The following is a 19,610-nucleotide window of genomic DNA, read 5'->3' on the forward strand; positions in this document are numbered from 1 at the left end:
CGCTGTCAGCACGGAACCTGATGCAGGGCTCAGTCTCACAAACCGTGAGATCGTGGCCTGAGCTGGAATCAAGAGTTGGACGTTTAACAGATCGAGCCAACCAGGCGCCCCTAGGCTACCCTTTTAAAATAAAGTTATGTGATGCCATGAGATGATTTATATAAAGTCTGATCATTGCAGATCATAACAACACCAGAGGGAAGAGGGAGGCTAGAGAGCACATGGGCAGTGTGTACTTTGGTGTTATCTTTGCACGTCTTATGACAGTTACTTGTTCGGGTGTGTATAAATTAAAATATATAAATGAATAACAAAATATAGCAAGGAGGCTTATTTTATATAATTAAGACATGATAGGTTAACATCAGTCAGTTATAAATGAAGATAAAAATTGTGAAGTATGTAATAGTTTGATGTCAAATTAATTAGAGCTCCTACTGGATGTTTGTACTAAATCTCATTTTGGTGCATAATTTATATATCTTGGCATCACAGAGTTTCGTCGGATTATATTCTGCATCCTACCAGTTAGCATAGCCAGTTTTTAGAGACCTATATTTATCCTATGCAACCGTGTTCTTTCATATATTCAATTAGAGTTGAAATTATGTAAATACTTGGTTCAAAGCCTTTTTAGTCTAATTCAGTGTCTTCACTTAACTGAGGAGGGAATGAAGATCCGGGAAGAAAAGAGGTTTAATTTCATGAAAGAGAGAACGTAGGTGATTTCTAGATTTGTTTTCCCTGATATCTTATTACTTGCCTATGGAGAAGGTAGAGTTTGGTGCCTTTTTGTATTTTTACGCTGTGCACCTAGGAGATTGAAGGATAACCACAGTGTTAAGTATTAATGGAAAGCTGACTTTAAAAGTCACCATCAGAACAGAAACAATAAAAATTGTTAACACAGGGAATAGCAGAAGGCAATCTAGTAAATTCAGCAAATGGCATCAGAATTTATGGGGTGTGGCTTGGATATGAACAGAGAAAATATTTGGATTGAAATGCTTGTTGCTTGTCTTGTAGATGCCTAGAAAATTTCAAAGAGATGAGAAAATATTTTATTTTATTCATTTTCATATTATTTATTTATTTATTCGTTTATTTATTTTGAGAGAGAGCGAGAGAGCGCGCGCATGTGTGCTCAAGCAGGGAAGGGGCAGAGAGAGAGAGAGAGAGGCAGAGACAATCTCAAGCAGGATCCACACTGTCAGCGTAAAGCCCAGTGCGGGGCTCAAACTCACAAGCTGTGAGATCATGACGTGAGCCAGAATCGAGAGTTGGACACTTAACTGACTGAGCCACCCAGGAGCCCCGAGAAATCTTTTTTTACAAGTCAGCTGGAAGATATATTGGATAGAATTTTGTCAAACCTGTGGTGGGATTTTTGTTTGAATTCATCCTATTGTAATTCATTAAAAAAAAAAAGGCAGAGATAGAGAATGAATCACCCATTTTCTCAAACTAGGCAACAACAAATAAGAGTTTTAAGATCTGGTTAATCAGAATAATAATTGGAATAATAATAGCTAATAACCAGCTCAGGCGTTTTAAAAATTGCCGTGTGTGTGTGTGTGTGTGTGTGTGTGGCAATTTATATATATAAATATAAATTCCTTTTTTTTTTTTAAATGTTTATTCTTTTTTGAGAGAGAGACAGAGTGTGAGCAGGGGAGGGGCAGAGAGAGAGGGAGATACAGAATGGGAAGCAGGCTCCAGGCTCCAACCTGTCAGCACAGAGCTTGATGTGGGGCTCGAACTCACAAACCGTGAAATCATGACCTGAGTCAAAGTCAGACGCTTAAGTGACTGAGCCACCCAGACACCCCTATATCTAAATTCCTTTAATCTCTACATTGACTCTGTGAGGTTGGTACAGCTATTGTGCTCGACATCACAGAACTAGTAAGTAGAGGAGCCTGGAAACTGATCCCAGCAGTGTGACTCAGGGTGGTCCTTGAACTACCCTCCCTAGTCCCAGGTTAAGCAGAGAACATTTAAAAAATACCTTTGGATCTTCCCAAGATGACTCTAGTATTTGCTTTGTTGCAGTCCTTTTGGTATTATTACAGCTCAAGTTCCTTCAGACTTGCCTTGGGTTTCTCATCACTGCTTCTGGGTCTTTTTATTTAAAAAAAAAAAAAAAGTCTGTCATGAGAGTTTCAGTTGGTTTATTCAGCCGTTGATGGACCCTTGGGTTGTTTCCAGCTTTTGGCAATTATGACTGAAGCTGCTATAAGCAGTTCTCGTAAGGTGTACGTGTGGACATCTGTTTTCATGTCTTTTTGAGTAAATAAAGACGTAGGCTTGGGCTTGCTGAGCCATCTGGTAAGTGAATATAAGAAACTAGCAAACTTTTCCTGGTGACTGTCCCATTTTGAGTCCCCGCCAGCAATGGAAGGGAGTCCCGGGTGCCCTGCCTCTTTGCCCATGCGCAGTATGACCAGTTTCTTAAAAGCTAGCCGTTCTCATACATGGATAGTGGTTTCTCTTTGTGGTTTTGTGCTTCCTTAATGACTATTGATGTTGAGCATGTTTTCATGCATTTTTTGCCATTCATATCTTCCATGAAGTATTGTGTTGTTTTACCTTTTTTTAAAAAAAACCAGGTTATTGTTTTCAAATGAGAGTTCCTTATATATTCTGGCATAAATTCTTTCTTAGAAATGTGTTTTGCAAAAAAAAAAAAAAATTTATACTGAATCTGTATACTTGTCTTTTTATTTCCTTGGCGGTGTCTTTTGAAGAGCAAATTGTTAGCTTTAAAGAATTCCAGTTTATCAAGTTTTTCTATTTATGTTCTTGCTTTCTCTCCAACCCAAAGCCTCAAAGATTTTCTGTTTTTTCATCATACCGAAAAGAAATTCTGTACCTATCAGCAGCCACTCTCCATTTTCCTCTCTCCCTAGCCTCTAGCAACCACTCATACACTTTCTGTCTTGATAGATCTGCCTATTTTGAACATTTCATGTAAATGGAATTGGGCAATATGTGGTCTTTTTTGTCTGACTTCTTTCACTTAGCATAATGTTTTCAAAATTTGTACTTGCGGTCACGCGTATCAGTACTTTATTTCTTTTTATGGCCTAATAATATTCCATTGTAGGGACATACTATATATAGTTTATCCATTAGTCACTTGATGATCTCCTGTGTTTACTTACAGAAGTCTTACAGTTTACATTTCAGCCTACGATCTGTGTAACTTAACTTTTCACAAGGTATGGGTTGTATTTTTTGAATGTACCATTCTTTCTTCACCAAGGCACCTTTGTGGAAAATCATTTGTCCATATGTGTGGGTCTATTTCTGCACTCAATTTTGTTCCATTGATCTATATGTGTGTGCTTTAAATCAGAACCATACGGCTTAATTAGTGTTGCTGTATAAGAAGTCTTGAAATCAAGCAATATGAGTCCTCCAATTTTGTTGTTTTGAAATTTGACTGTCTTAAGCCTTTTGCCTTTCCATGTAAATTTTAAATCAGCTTTGAGAAACCACAAACAACAAAAAAAGCGTCAGCTGTAATTTTGGTTAGAGAGGTATTGAATCTGTGTAGATAAATTTGGGAGAGAATTGACATCTTACTAATATGGAGTCTTTGAACTCATGTACAGGGTATATCTTTCGATTATTTTAGGTCAGTGTTTTACTACACTTGCTAGTATATAAACATATAATGGATACTTTTCTATGACTTTACTAAACCTACTTATATATTCTTGTTACTTTTTTGTAGCTTTTTGTTTTTCATGGTAACATTGTGTGTAGAGATGGTCTTAATTTTTTTTTTTTTTTTTTTTCTTATCGGTATGCCTTTCATTTCTTTTTCTGGTCTTTTTGCCTGGGGCCCTCCAGCAGTGTTGAACTGGAGTGGTAAGGGCATACATTCTTATCTCATACACAGTTTTGTGGGAAAACATTCAGTGTCTTAACATTGAATATGTTATATTTACCTTATTTTAGTGTAAAGATTTTGTAGCTATCCTTTATCAGATTGACAAAGTTTCTTTTTATTCCTAAATTGCTGAGAGTTTTTGTCACAAATGGATGTTGAATTTTGTCACATGGGTTGTTTCTATATCTGCTCATAGGACTGTATAGTTTTTGAACTTGTTGATATGACAAATTATTTTGATTTGTCTAAGTGAACCAAATCTTCATTCCTAGGAAAAACTCCATGTAATCATAGTGTATTATCCTATTTACATATTGCTGAATTTGATTTATTAATTACATTTTGTTAAGGAATTTTGCATCTGTGCTCATGAGGGATCTTGTTCTGTAGTTTCCTTGTATTATCTCTGCCTGATGTGTTACTGTGTAATGCTGTCCTAAGAAATAATTTTTCCTTAAATACTTGATAGAATTTTCCAGTGAAAATTTGGAAACTGTTTGGAGTTGTCTTTAGGAATGTTTCTAACTGTGAATTCAATTTATTTGATATATGAGGCTCTTCACTCAATCTATCCATCCATTCCCACTAATCCTGAAGCTTGGGGTCTGTCCCCTTCTGTGAGGTGTAAAGTTTATAAAATCAGGAAGTTGGTTTTGGTCGCCTGTAGTTCGAGCGTGCCCAGTATTCCTGGCACATAGTAGACATTTGTTGACTTGATGATTTTAATCCTTTTGAAACATGGATGCGCCTTAGACTTCGTATGTGCGCGTGGTATGATGGTTTCCTTTTTCCAGAATGTTGTAATTAACATGATGGTGAATCTAACGGTTATTGAGGGCTTCCAGAAATGACATTATTATAATTTGAATAGCTCTTATGCACTGTTTTTTGTCACTTTTCATTTATATGAGTAGATAGAGGTAGCCTTGTCTTCCTCCCACGGATGACGTATACTTGTAGGATATGCTATGGCCTTCTTAATGCCTGTAACTGTGGGTGGGTGGATGTGTATGAACAGGTGGAGGAACTTTGTTTTGAATGTCCCAAATATCCCAAATGCTCTGCTCTTCATGTTCCGACGTGTATTTTGCTTCTCGTGATTGTCAATATTTCCCGAAAACTAGGTTTAGTAAACCAAGGAACTTTTCATTTTGTGGAAAACTAGCTATGAACTACTGATTTAACCTGTGATGAATTCTTTTGGAGATTATTGTATTGTCTTCTTTTTGAAAACTTAAAAAAAAATTTTTTTTTAATTGACTCTTCTTACAGTGAAACTCTCCCATGATACTTTTGGAAGACTCGCAGATACGTGAGTCTGATTTGAGTTTGACCTGACATCCGGGAGGAGTTCTGTGTCATCATCGTCCTGTTTAGGGCTTTCTAAACCTGAAGTGGTCCTCTCTCTCCACTCCTTTGAACAGGGGATAACCAGGGGTCATTCCAGACCTCGTAGGGCTTCTCCAAGCTCAAGTGACTGTCCTCTTCTGCTCTGATTTACATTTTTTTTTTTAACGTTTATTTATTTTTGAGACAGAGAGAGACAGAACATGAATGGGGGAGGGTCAGAGAGAGAGACACACAGAATCTGAAACAGGCTCCAGGCTCTGAGCTGTCAGCACAGAGCCCGATGCGGGGCTCGAACTCACAGACCGCGAGATCATGACCTGAGCCGAAGTCGGGCACTTAACCGACTGAGCCATCCAGCGCCCCACTTCTGTTCTGATTTAAACTACACGTTCTCATCCTGACACGAACTTGGTTCCCGTTGATGAGGAAGCTGAAGGTGAATGACAGTTTCCTTCCCTGAAACTTGCTGCCTGCCTTGTCATCCTTTGGCATTTCTAACTCTGACATGACACTCTCACCTAAATTGGATGATGGTGGTTTGTCCCTGGATGAGAATGGCAGTCTTGCTTCATTATTTCCTCCATCTTTGGACACAGGCAAATTCTCCCAATCTTGCTGCTGCCACCCGACCATATTTCTGCCTCTGCATTAGGTAATGAGCTCTTTTTTCGTTTTTATTTCAGAGAAACCTTATCTGGACTTCTTGGTAGCACTACTCTGAATGAAATCAATCTTTCGTTCTCTCTCTCCCTCTCCCTCTTTCTTGCCCTTTCTCTCCTTCCTCCCTTCCTTCCTTCCTTCCTTCCTTCCTTCCTTCCTTCCTCTCTTCCTTTCTCATTGATCATCATTTGATTCTTTTTCCTCTAGAAATTAATCTTGCTTTTCTTCTGCCTTCTATGGATCCCCCCCCCCCCCCAGATGCCCAGAAATAGGTGGGCTATATATACCCCATCGTTTGAACTACAAGTAATATATTTGCCTTTTTCTTTCACTTCCTTCTTACTTAAAAACATATTTCGTATGAAGAATATGGAGTAGCAGTAACATTCATGCAATATGAAACAATTAGATAGAAATTCAGAATAATCATTGGGAGAAGTGGTATCTGTGCTTATTACACATTCCCCTTAGAAAACACTGTGAAAAGTATGGTTTGCTGTATTTTAGAGACTCCATAATTGCCATGTGATGTGAGTTGTTATGGTAACTGGGTTTTCCCCCCTCCTATTAAATAACAGAGTAAGTAAATGGTTGCTTGAGATGTGACTGAATTGTCAGCTTTCAAGCTAATGTTATACTGATGGGGGGGGGAGCGGGGAGAGAGAGATAGGCTGTGGAAGAGAGAGAGGACGAAGGAGGGAAGGGGGGAGTCAGACTTTGAAATGTCCAGAAAGCACCCACAAAAAAACGAGTGTCATTTTACTTTAAAAATGTGTCCTCTATAAGCCCTCCCTTCTTGTCCTCCAGTCACCATTTGTCAGGAGACGGGAATAACAAAATTATTTTTGTGCAAACAAGATTACTATTGACAGAAAATTGAAGGCTATTATATCTCATATATAAACAATGGGACATTGAGTGGCTTTTGGGGTCTCGAACACTAAGTACAAATGGTTTTTCTTCTGGCAATGTGGGAGGAGTGTGGGCACATCACAGACTAAATGTAGTGGCTCAGTGTTGGCGTGTCTTTGTAGCAACTGAAGTTAAATACTTTTATTCTTTTGATAATAATATATATACATCTGGGGAACATGGAAAGGCCTTACTTTGTGAAATTAAGGTTTTAAAATCAATAGTAAGCACCTAGTTTATCGGTAAATTTGTACATGTTACCCTACCTTATTTCCTTCTACTTTGGCCATCTGACAACCTCACCAGCATCTGTCTTCCTTGATTTATAGTATTTAATGAAAGTCTGTTAAAATGGATGTTTTCTTGGGGCGCCTGGGTGGATTCAGTTGGTTAAGCATCTGCCTCTTGGTTTCGGCTCGGGTCATGGCCTCATGCTTCATGAGTTCGAGTCCCACATTGGGCTTTGCCCTGAGCTGACAGTGTGGAGCCTGCTTGGGATTCTCTGTCTCCCTCTCTCTCTGCTCCTAAAACCCGCTTTAAAATTTTGCTTTGTCACTCACTGTGTTTTCAGCTGGAATTAAACCTTTCCTGGCCAGAACATTTTGGACATGCTTTTAGAACTGTGTCCTCAACAACTTGTGTTTGAATTTAGCTGTGTCTGCTAAAAAAAAAGTGTTCTAACACTGTTTCCAGAGGGATTGAAAGTTGAACTTCATGATTTTCTGTGATGACTTGTTTATGGTCATATAGTTTTCTCATGACAGAATTTTGTCTTAAAGCCAATACTGTGCATTAAATCTGATTAAACTCAGCAGGTACTTACTTGAACACAAGACACTCTTATGGGTCCGTGGGAGGGATTCCGAGAGGAACAGGATGTGATCTCTGCCCTTAGCATTGTTTGAGGGTAAGATGCATACACAAATAATCTAACAGGGAATCGGTCGAATGTTATAGGAGAGGTTGGTAGCATCCTGGAAGCATAGAGATGGAAGAAATTATTTCAGGGAGTAGAGATGAGAGAAGGACAGGGCATCCCAGGCCCTAGAAGTAGTCCTGTAGAGTAGACGACTGACTTGGGAATTGGTTTGTAACCCAATTCAGCCAGGATGCAGGTTAAATGAAAGAGAAGACCAGGAAATCATCTGGGGAAATTGGTTGGGGATCTTGGCCAGCAGAGTTCTTACATGAGAACAAATTATTTCTTAAAGTAAATGGTGGGCTTTTGATTCTAAAAGGCTTTGAACCTAGTACAGAAGAGTTGGGACCGTATTCTTTAATGAACCATCAAAGGTTTGGGAAAAGAAGTTCCGAGTTAATGTAAGAGTAGCAGCACCGTTTAGGATGTATTAGAAGGAAGAAAGATTTTCGGCTGTTGGGAGATCAGTTAGGGGCCTCAGTACTCTGGGCAGGAATTAGGAAAAAGGCAGTGAAGCAGAAACTATGGGAAAATAGAACAAACATTTCAGTGGTGGAGTTGACGGTTGAGTTGGGGGCAAGAAGGAAGTCCGGGATAAGTCAGAAGTTCCCAACCTGGGTGACTGGGTGACTGGGATATTGGCTGGTGGTATTGATAGAAATACGAACGGTAAAAGGAAGAGTGGATTTGCAATGCTGATGGCAAGTGTACAGAGTGTCATAGATGGTGGGAGGAGAGGGTTTGAGAAGTACTACAATCTGAAAGTAGCGACTTTCAAACTATGTACTTTTAATCTTGCGTGTGTGTTGAGGCATAATATACATACGGTAGATTTCTCGTCTCTTAGTACACAGTTGTATGGATTTTTACAAGTGCACACGTTCATGGAACCTGTACCACAGTCAAAAGAAGGGCAGTTCTGTCACCCTAAAAATTCCCCCATGCTCCTTGGTAGTCAGTCCCTTTCCTCCCCACCTTCTCCTGACAACCACTGATCTATTTTATGTCCTTCTAGTTAAAGCTGTGTTTTCAGGCATCTCAGGGACCTTTACCAGTCGCATCCAATGAGCAAGAGGGCTGAACACCAAGCCCCCAGCCTTCCTCCTCACTTCACTGAGACAAGTTTTACCTATTTTCTGTTTTATGTCTTGGCATTTTACTGAACATTTGGGGTGAGTGGAAGAATTATATGGGTAAATATTCGAAAACTAGTATCCTGCAGGTTGCGGACGCACCTCTGAGCCATAGTTCTCTCGTACCCGGATGGTTGCAGTAGCCTGCGAGGACGTGTCTCTGCTCTGACCTTTGCCCCCTACAGTCTGTTCTCAACGTAGCAGTCACCATGATCTTCTACACTATTCACTATGTCATGTCATTCTTCCCAAAACCTTGTAATGGCTCCCCCTTTCCTAAGAATACTAACACAAGTCCTGGAACGTGACCTCGAAGTCACTTCCCTGCATTCCCTGAGTGCCCTGTTAATTTGCCGACCTTCTCTCTCTCTCACTCTGTCTGTGATGGTTGGTTGGTTGGTTACACTGGCCTTCTATGTGTTCCTCAGACAGGTTAGCCATGGGCTTGCTGTAGGACTTTTGCCTTACCTTGTGTGTTTGTGTGTTTTCAATCGAGGCAAAATTCACATAACGTAAAACTAACACCTTCAAAGCTTAACGCAGTGGTATTTAGTGTAGTCACAGTGTGCAAACCATCACCTCTAGCTAGTTCCAGAACATTTTCATCCCCCTCCAGTGAGACCCTGTGTGCATCAAACTCTCACTTCCCATTTCTCCCTCCCTTCTTTCCTTCCCCTCTCTCTTCCCCTCCCCTGACAACCACTAATTTGCTTTCTGTCTGTATGGATTACCTACTCTGGATATATCATATAAATAGAATCATATAGTATGCGACCTTTGTGTCTGGCTTCTTTCTCTTTCACGTAAATGTTTTCACAGTTCATCTACATTCTAGCGTGCATCTGTATGCCATTCCTTTTTATGGCTGAATAGTCCATTGTAGATATATTTCATTCATTCATTCATTGAATGTGTGGGTTCTTTCTACCTTTTGGCTAATTGTGAAAGTGCTGTCATGCACATTCATGTGCAGTGTTTGTTTGAATACATGGTTTCGATTCTTTTGGGTATATACGTAGGATTGGAATTGCTGGGTCAAAGGGTAATTCTATGTTTGACTTTTTGGAGGAATGACCTGTTTTCCATAATAACTGAACTGTTTTACATTCCCATCAGCCCTTACCTGGGTTTTTCCTTTTTTTTTTTTTTTTTTTTTAGAGAGAGAAAGAGCATGAGAGAGAGAGAGAGTGAGAGAGTCATAAGCAGGGTCCATGCTTAGCACAGAGTCTGACACGGGGCTCGATCCCATGACCCTGGGATCGTGACTCAAGCCAAAATCGAGTCAAATGCTGAGCCCACTGAGTAGGCGCCGCCTTATCTGGGTGTTTGTATCTTCATTGCATTCAGGTCTTCATTCAGGCTTCACCTTCTCAGCGAGGTCTACCCTGACAACCCGATTTATATTTAGTCCTGTAATGTGCTCCCGTCCCTGCCCTCACCCCAGTGTCCTCCCCCGTCCCCTACTTGTGTCTGTTTCTCTAACGTGGTCTCTTTTTAGGCACAAGTGTAACGTTTCATTATACTTACTACCTCTTCCACCTAGAAACTCTTAGTCATCCCCAGATCATAGAACCTGCTCATGTCAACAGTCCCATCAGACACCTGTCATTGCACGGGTATACGTAGTTAAAGCAAAAGTAAATTTCACATCCATTGCAACTTGGCCACGGTGGTTGAGCGCCCTGCTTTACCATCCGCCGCATGATGAGGTTGCAAGTTCATGATTTGCGGTTAATTTTGTCGATTGGATTTCCTTCAGAGACTTCTCAAAGTTGTAGCAAATTAGACATACTTTTCATACTTTAGAAATGCTAATTGTATTTTTCAGCCGAGGATCAATAACCTACCTGGGTGGCTATACATTGAATTAGAGTAGCCTCCTAAAATGTGTTTTTGTTAAAAATGGTCAAGGAAGTCTCTTTTGCGTGTGACACGACCGGCGTGTAAGAGCACGACTCACTTTAAACTGTTTCCCTAAGTTTCTCTTGAGTAAGGGAAAGAGCAAGAGAGTGCATTTTTAAGGAGATTTATTCACGGCTGACTCCAGAGAACCCCGAGACTGCGTATAATCTCATTAAAACATGAGTAGTTCAGGCTGGGGTGTGGGCTCACGCTTTCTGCTGTGTCCCCGCACCCACCTTCAGATGTGGTTGGAGTGGCAGCTGGAGTACTGGCTTTCACCTTCAGTTTCTAACCTCCTTTTAAACAGGTTTCCGGGCATGAGTGCTTTTGCCCTTAGAAGCTCAACGTTTGATCTGCTCATTTTCCTTCACATTTTTTCCCATAATACTTTCCTTTTTTAACTCAGGTTTGAGAAGCAATTGCGACCATTGTCCTTCCAGAAACATCCAGTGCTCTTTTTGGCAATTTGCTGAGACCGTGGATATTCTCAGTAGTGCAGTGATGTCCATGGATCCTTTGGCAGGAAAATACTGAACTATTTTGAGGCTCTGAGAGAAGAGAAAAAAGTTTTGGTTGCGGTGTTTGAGCGTTCTCTCTGTTAAATCCGGGTCTCGAAATAGGACTTGATAGTTAATGTACTTTATGAAACGGAAATGGAATCGATAGGAAAATTCCCCACATTTTGGAAACAAGAGAGCAGGGCCAAGGACTGATTAATGCCTCTCCAGCTGGAAATGCGGCCTAGGTTGTAGTCTCCTTCCTGGATAACAAGAGAGGGCCCTGGGCCTGCCCCTTCAAGGATTTTTGTTGACATAGTGACCTGGCTCCCCCTACCCTACTCGATGCAGTGAGTACTTAATCAGAAAAAGAAGACACCTGTCTTTATCATTTTGTTTAAAGTTCATTTCATGTTGTATCTTTTTCATACTGTCTGAATATCAAAAAGAATTTTTTTTAAACCGTGGTGGAATGAGAAGTGGTAGCAGACAGAGTTAATGTTCTTTGTTCTTCTCATTCTCGTGGGTTCCTCATACTTTGGCCTTATAACCTGACTGTGCCCATTTTTGACTCTCCCGCTAGAAAGGTCTCTGCAGACATAGATCGGTTGATAATCCTAGCCTTGGGGCACCTGGGTGGCTCCGTCGGTTAAGTGTCCGACCTCCGCTCAGGTCATGATAGATGTCGTGGTCTGTGAGTTTGAGCCCTGCATCAGGCTCTTTGCTGACAGCTCAGAGCCTAGAGCCTGCTTCAGATGCTGTCTCTCTCTCTCTCCCTCCCTCCCTCTCTCTCTCTCTCTCTCTCTCTCTCTCTCTGCCCCTCCCCCACTCATGCCCTGTCTCAAAAATGAATAAACATTAAAAAAAAAATTAAAAAAAAAAGATAATCCTCAGAGCCCTTTCGTAGTAGCTTGTGTATAGTAGGCCCGCACTAAGACTGGGATTACAGAAAATACCAGAGGCCCTGGGGATGAGCTGTATTCAGAGAGGCTCTTCGCTTCCCTATCACAAAGCCCTTGAGAAAATTAATTCCTCTAATACAGCAAAATCTCCTTAACACACTCCCAGTTATCATGATTCTGGGGCAATTCTGTGGACACTTGCCTGCCTGGTTGTTTGTCATCGTCTTTGGTCTGTGGGACCCACGCTGACGTTTCAGGTGTTGGGGTTTGGATGAGATGAGCTACAGGAAATGTGAAACGCGATGCACGCTGACTGTTGTTCTTGAGCGATCTTCCTTTAACAGAAGCAGGCCTTGGGAAGATTTGTTGCAAGATAGCCTTGTACTAATGGGGAGAAACAGAAATGACTATGAAAACCCGATGTTTTGTCTGGGCCTCTCTTCAGAAACAAGGCTTCGGTGTTGGCACATACCTTCTTCCTCTTGTTCACCCACCCTGATGAAAGGGCGCCGGTCTAGCGGTGTGCCCGGTTGCCCCGTGCACTTGTCCGTTTGCACCTCTTGCTGTCGTGGTTTCTACGCGTGATGTTTCCGTCGCCCCTTTCAGGTCATTACTTCCGAAACTGTCCTATTGGAAATCCGGGATGTGAGCAATATTTATTTTCATTGAAAATGGTCGGCGGGGGGGCGGGGGGGGGGGGGGGGGGATTGGCTAGACGATACCTGGTTTCCTGACACTGGCAAGAGGCTTCGCAGGGTTTCCCCCTAACTTTCAGGGACACGTTTGTATTACGCACGCGTCCTGACTTGTTACTGTTGTAGAATTCTCCTTGCTTTAATTTAGAAAATTCCAGGCTGCTTTTATTTTGTCTTTACAGGGCTCGAAACCCTTCTCCTTTGAAAGCAGCCAAAAGATCTTATTTGTGGTTCTGATCCTAGACTCATTCGGTTTGTTTTTAGGATCTAAATCATTTAAATAAGGGGAAGGGAAGAATTTCATTCTGCTTTCATACCGCATAGTCTAACTTACGTGGTGGTGTGTTTTTCCCCCGCAGGTTCACATCCAGCTTTCTGAGTGGCACCGTGCGATTTTCCTGCCACAGGCCTGGCTGGCGTATATGAGTCGAGCCTACCATGCCATTTTACAGGTAAGGGGACCGTAGGATCCTTTGCCATAGCGAGTGTCTCCTTTGTATCTCACATTTCACTGCCAACACGTATTTAATATAAAAGCCCTTAGGACAACGCAGTGCTTATTTTTGCTCGTAAAAGAATGTGAGTTATGTACATAATGGTACTCAGTTTTTTCAAATGTTGACTTTGAGAGAGGGAGACAGAAAGCAAGTGGGGGAGAGGGAGAGAGAGAGAATCCCAAGCAGACCCCACACTCAGCACGGAGCCCGACGGGGGCTCCATCTCACGAACCGTGAGCTCATGGCCCGAGCCGAAGTCAAGAGTCACACACACTTCAACCGACTGAGCCCCTCAGGCCCCCAGCTGCACGTCAGGCTTAAATATTGATGTCTTCCCCCTGTGGCCTGTCCGGAGCTCCCTCTCGGGTGCTCCTCTCCTCCATCCTGCTGCTTCCGGAGATCTCCTAGATGGCCCAGGTGACCCCCGTGGCTGTCCCATAGCACCTTGACGTAAGCGTTTCCCAGACGGAGTTCATCGTCTCCCTTGTTCCTGTGCCTCCTCGGGCTGGCCTCGTTTACAACTCCAGCCTTATCTCTTAACCCTTCCCCTGAATTTTGAGTTTCAGCCTTGCTAAACCTCTTTGTTTCCCAAACCCAGCACGTCTACCCTAACCTCTTGACTTTTACACACTGTTCCTTCTGTAACAGGAACTGCCATTCCCTCAAGGCCCACCTGATTTCTACTTATTCTTTAGATCATTTTATCTAAGATGGCATCTATGAGGCCCACCCCTCCAAAACTGGATTACATGCCCCTCCACTGTGCTATCTTAGACCCCCCCTGCCCCTTTTAAAGATTTTATTTATTTCGGGGCGCCTGGGTGGCTCAGTCGGTTAAGTGTCCGACTTCAGCTCAGGTCACGATCTCACAGTCCGTGGGTTCGAGCCGCGCGTCGGGCTCTGTGCTGACAGCTCATAGCCTGGAACCTGCTTTGGATTCTGTGTCTCCCTCTCTCTCTCTGCCCCTCCCCCGCTTTATTTATTTATTAAAAATAAATAAATTTTATTAAAAAAAATTTTTTTTAATGTTTATTTTTGATAGAGAGAGAGAGTGAGACAGAGCTTGAGAAGGGGAGGGGCAGAGAGAGAGTGGGAGACACAGAATCCGAAGCAGGCTCCAGGCTCTGAGCTGTCAGCCCAAAGCCTGACGCGGGGCTCGAACTCACAGACCGCGAGATCGTGACCTGAGCTGAAGTCGGAAGCTCAACCGACTGAGCCACCCAGGCGCCCCCCCAAAAATTTTTTTTTTTTTTTTTTTTTTTTTTTTTTTTTTTTTATTTATTTTTGGGACAGAGAGAGACAGAGCATGAACAGGGGAGGGGCAGAGAGAGAGGGAGACACAGAATCGGAAACAGGCTCCAGGCTCCGAGCCATCAGCCCAGAGCCTGACGCGGGGCTCGAACTCACGGACCGCGAGATCGTGACCTGGCTGAAGTCGGACGCTTAACCGACTGCGCCACCCAGGCGCCCCGCAAAAATTATTTTTTAAAGATGGAGGGGGGAAGAGTGGGAAGGAGATGGGGAAAGAATGATTAAGCATTTTAGCATGGGTGTTCTCAAATTGAAAATTTGCTGCAACATATTTTATTGAGTCTAAGATGTATAAAACAGTGATGCATCTTCGGAGGTTCTGATTCATCAGAACTGAGGAGGGGACCAGGAACCTGAACAAGCTGTCGGGTAATTTCAACATAGTTACTCTGTCAGCTACACTCTGAGCAGCAGTGTTTTAGATGGTTCCCCAAACTACACTGGAGTCCACATTTTATTATTATTTTTTTAACGTTTATTTATTTTTGAGACAGAGAGAGCGCATGAACAGGGGAGGGGCGGAGAGAGAGGAAGACACAGAATCGGAAGAAGGCTCCAGGCTCTGAGCCATTAGCCCAGAGCCGGACGTGGAGCTCAAACTCACGGACCGCGAGATCGTGACCTGAGCTGAAGTCGGACGCTTAACGGACTGAGCCACCCAGGCGCCCCCGGAGTCCACATTTTAAAGATGTTCTTTTAGAACCACGATCTCCTTTGGCTCGGCTTCCACGCCTCTTTTGTCCTGGGTGGCATCTGGGCACTCAGTTTTGAGTAGGTGTGTGAGTGAAGGATTTTGTGTTACTCATACACACCCTGAAACCACTTATAGTTTTTATTCAAGAAGAGTGAGAGTGCAGGCCAGAGTAGGCACTTTTTCTCCCATCGCCTTTTCTCTACGCAATTTTGCAGTGTTTTCCTTCAGTAAACATTTGTGGCGCACCTTTGGCCAGGCTCTGTGCGGGGTGCGTGGGGTACCAAGGAGAATAAAGCGTTCCTTCCTATCAGTGAGCTCCCAGGCCAGTGTGGGAGACTGACATGTCCATCAGCAATGTTGGTACAACATCTCTGAGGCTTTAACAGAGGATGTGCAAAGTCCTACGGGCGCCCAGAGAAAGAAGGCAAGAATAACTCCTCCTCCCGCAGAATGAACTGAGAATTTTATTTAGCTCTCGGCATAAGGAAGGCTAAATCGAACAGGATTATGGTATAACTCATGCAGATGACTTACAGTTGATTTAAAAAAAGAAAACGTTTTTATCTTATAATAAGAGCTACCATTTATTGAGTCACTAGTGTGTGTCCAACACTTAACATATTATTTCAATGAATCTTTACAGAAACCCTTTGAAGTGGGTGTTGTTAACCCCATGTATGATGGGATTACAGGTGAAAAAGCAGGGTTAGCTAGGAAAGCAAGGCAGTGGTACAAACCCCAATAGGCAGAAACCACTGGGCCCCTGAGAAGGAACTGAAACTTACACCAGGATTTGTCTGTGACCCCTGAGCCTCAGCCTTTTCCACTGCAGCATGCGCTTTCCCTGGCACTGTCATTCGTTGCAACAACAAATAATGCAAATCGGTGTAATATTTTAAAGGATAGGGCTATGCATGAAAAGCCAGCTGAGTATTTTTAGGGATGCACGTCAGTTATCCTGCCTTTCTCCTGTGGTGGGTGATAGCGTGCCTCTCTGCTTATTTATCATTTAAAATCCTTCTACTTTAGGGGTGCCTGGGTGGCTCAGTCGGTTAAGTGTCTGACCTCAGCTCAGGTCATGATCTCGCAGTTTATGAGTTCGAGCCCCGCGTCGGGCTCTGTGCTGACAGCCCGGAGCCTGGAGCCTGCTTCGGATTCTGTGTCTCCTCTCTCTGCCCCTCCCCTGCTCATGCTCTGTCTCTCTCTCTCTCTGTCTTTCAATAACAAATAAACGTTAAAACAGTTTTTTTTTTTTTAATTAAAAAAAAAAAAGATCCTTCTACTTTGCATTTCTGGTTAGGTCCAGTTCCACTGAGAACAGGTTACCAAAGAAATGAAACTGAAAGTATAGGCTTTAAGATTTTCAGTATGATTTGAAGGTACAGGGAAGCTTTTTAGGCAACATGCACACGGATGCATATTAAGTGTTTGAGTTTTTTGAAACAGGCCCCCACACTTCAACAGAATCTATGGTATCTTAGAATTAGAGCAACCGTGCCAGACTCCCAGTCTATATCAAGAATTTCTGCCCTGGAGGATACTTCTTCTGTACAAGAGTTACAGTTACTTCCATCTGGTGCTCAACATATTTTGTAGCATTAAACCAGAGGATCATTTAGAGGAGGCGCATGTTTTACTCAGTTAAGCCTAAGAGATATGCCGGAAGATACATTCTGCCTTATTTCCTGGGGGTTTGATTGTGATGGGGGTAAGTTTGAGATTTGGACACCACAGGTGGCTTCTGCCTGGGCATCGACGTCCAGCCTCGTCTAATTTTTTTCCACGAGAACGTCGGATTTTGCATTTTAAGCGTATCAGTATGGTCCACACAACATCACTATGGTTGGGAAACATAGGTAGACACAAGTGATTGACAATTCAGAGTCCATTTTGGGAAGGAGGCCTCTATAGCCATCTTTCCCTTGATGCCCTGTGGGACGCTGAGTTGGTTAAGGTCTCCAGCCTTTGTATAAAGGGCTCTTGTGAATATGACCTCAGACTAGAGAGAGGAATTCTAAAGCAGGCCGACTGCAGACTTTTGCTTCCTGAGTTGGTCAGCTAACTGTGAAATAATCGAAAATCAAAACCAGGGTCAGGAATGGTGACCCGGGTAGATTTCTCTCTGACCGTGGGTAAGAGATGTTTGTTTCTAATGTGTAGGTTTGGAGCTAGGTGAAATTACTCACTGTAATCAGCAAGCTCTTGGTTACATAGGCTGAAGATTAACAAAAACGCAAGAAGGATCGATAAATAATCGGCATCTACAGGCAATCCCGAAATCTCAATTCAGGTGATCATTTCAGTGTCTTCTCCCCCAGTGAGTGGTTTTGCCCCTTAACCACAGAAGCAGAGGTGACAGAGAGGCTCTCTCACCTCTGCACCTCAGTGACCGACAGACACTTAGGGGGCAAAGTGCTTCTGAATAAACAGCCTAACATGGACAGGGTGAGAAGGACCTTCCAGAAGAGGGGGTTGAGAGAAGCAAGAGACTTTGGAAGAAGAAATACGAAGTTTACTTAGTTATAGTCGATGGTGTAGTGGGTTATGGCTACGGAGATAGAGAAAAGCAGGTCTTTTCAATAGGCTGTGCAGATACTGCAAAGCTCTTTTGTTTTTTAGTTTATTTCTAAGCAGATTTTAGCCTTTTCCTTCCCTACTGCTTATCTTTTTTGGAAAAGCACTGTGGCCAGTAAATGTTCCTAGGAGTAAAGAGGCTAATTTAAGAAGCATAACTAGCAGAGACAGGCAATAAATACGATTTTCTATTTTGCCTATCCCCCTGGGAGGCCAATATCAATATTGTGCTAAGTACAAGGACCCCTGAGACTGACAAACAGTCCTTGCCTTCAGTGAGCTCACGCACTGGTGGTAACAGAGTTTATATATATTCATGAAAGATCATTTCATAAGACGATGATAAAGGGAGGTGGGATTTTTTTGGTTGTTGTTAACAACAAACCTGGTAATGGTAGTTACTCAAAAGAGACACTTCTGCACGTTATTTAACATGCTCTAATGCCACGAGATAGTTGTTAGGTACATTTTACAAATGCGGAAATTGAAGTTTAGAGAGGTGAAGTTACTTGCCCGAATGTATACAGCAAGCAGGTAGACATGGCTTTAGAACAAAGCATTCTGATTCCAGAGCCTACCTCCTTTACTCGTCAAGCTGTATTGCTTCTCCCTCTAGGGTATATATGGATATACACTTTTCTTCTGTGAAACATACCTTAGAACTCTAAAATCAGTAAGAAAAAGACAGCCAATAAAAAAATGGGCCCAATAGGAAATCTAAAAGTCAATGAACGTATGCAAAGGTTTTCACATCTCCTTGGTAAACGGTGAAGTGAAGATTAAAACCACAATGAACACCGTTTCACACCTGCCCGAACGGGAACAATTCAGAGCCTGACAATTCCAGTTGTTGGTGAGAATGTGGAGTAGCTACAACTTTTATTGGCTGCTAGTGAGAACGCAGGCTGTACGACCACTTTTGAAAATGGCGTGGGAGGGGCACCTGGGTGGCGCAGTCGGTTAAGCGTCCGACTTCAGCCAGGTCACGATCTCGCGGTCTGTGAGTTCGAGCCCCGAGTCAGGCTCTGGGCTGATGGCTCGGAGCCTGGAGCCTGTTTCCAATTCTGTGTCTCCCTCTCTCTCTGCCCCTCCCCCGTTCATGCTCTGTCTCTCTCTGTCCCAAAAATAAATAAAAAAAAAACGTTGAAAAAAAAAATTAAAAAAAAAAAAAAAAAGAAAATGGCGTGGGAGCTATCACTCAGTAACACAAAGCACAGGAAGTTCTCGTCCAATGTAGGGCTCATCAATAAACCAGTATTTTCAGTATATTTAAATAATGTAATTGTTGATAGACTAGAGGGGAAAGAAGCTGATCAAAATGATCCTGAGTGTAAAAGAAAATAGAACAATAACTATCTGGAGGTCTTGGTCTTAAAGGGGTAAGAGTAGCTACATTTTTATTATGTGTAGAAGCTGAACGTACCAATTTTTATAAGTTCAAGAAATAAAAATGCAACGTGCAGATGTTTAAGAATAGCTTTGGTTATAGATTACCTGAATCTTTAAAAAAAAGTATTTGTTTAACGTTTTTATTTATTTTTGAGAGACAGAGACAGAGCATGAACAGAGGAGGGGCAGAGAGAGGAGGGAGACACAGAATCCGAAGCAGCCTCCAGGCTCTGCATGGTCAGCACAGAGCCCGATGCGGGGTTCAAGCCCACGGACT

General features: G+C 42.5%; 1 protein-coding gene across 4 annotated transcripts in view; it reads left to right on the top strand.

Annotated features, from left to right (window-relative positions):
• The window catches only part of FOCAD (focadhesin), a 322,539-nt gene that overhangs the window by 222,742 nt on the left and 80,187 nt on the right, over positions 1 to 19,610 (top strand). For all 4 annotated transcript variants that reach the window (XM_078436754.2, XM_078436756.2, XM_078436757.2 and 1 more), the window contains one exon: positions 13,228 to 13,320. In XM_078436754.2, coding sequence (XP_078292880.2) covers positions 13,228 to 13,320 — 93 coding nt within the window. The remainder of the gene's footprint in view (positions 1 to 13,227; positions 13,321 to 19,610) is intronic.

This window comes from Panthera onca, chromosome D4 (assembly GCF_046562875.1).
Source record: "Panthera onca isolate mPanOnc1 chromosome D4, mPanOnc1 haplotype 2, whole genome shotgun sequence".
In the NCBI taxonomy this organism is placed as follows: Eukaryota; Metazoa; Chordata; class Mammalia; order Carnivora; family Felidae; genus Panthera; species Panthera onca.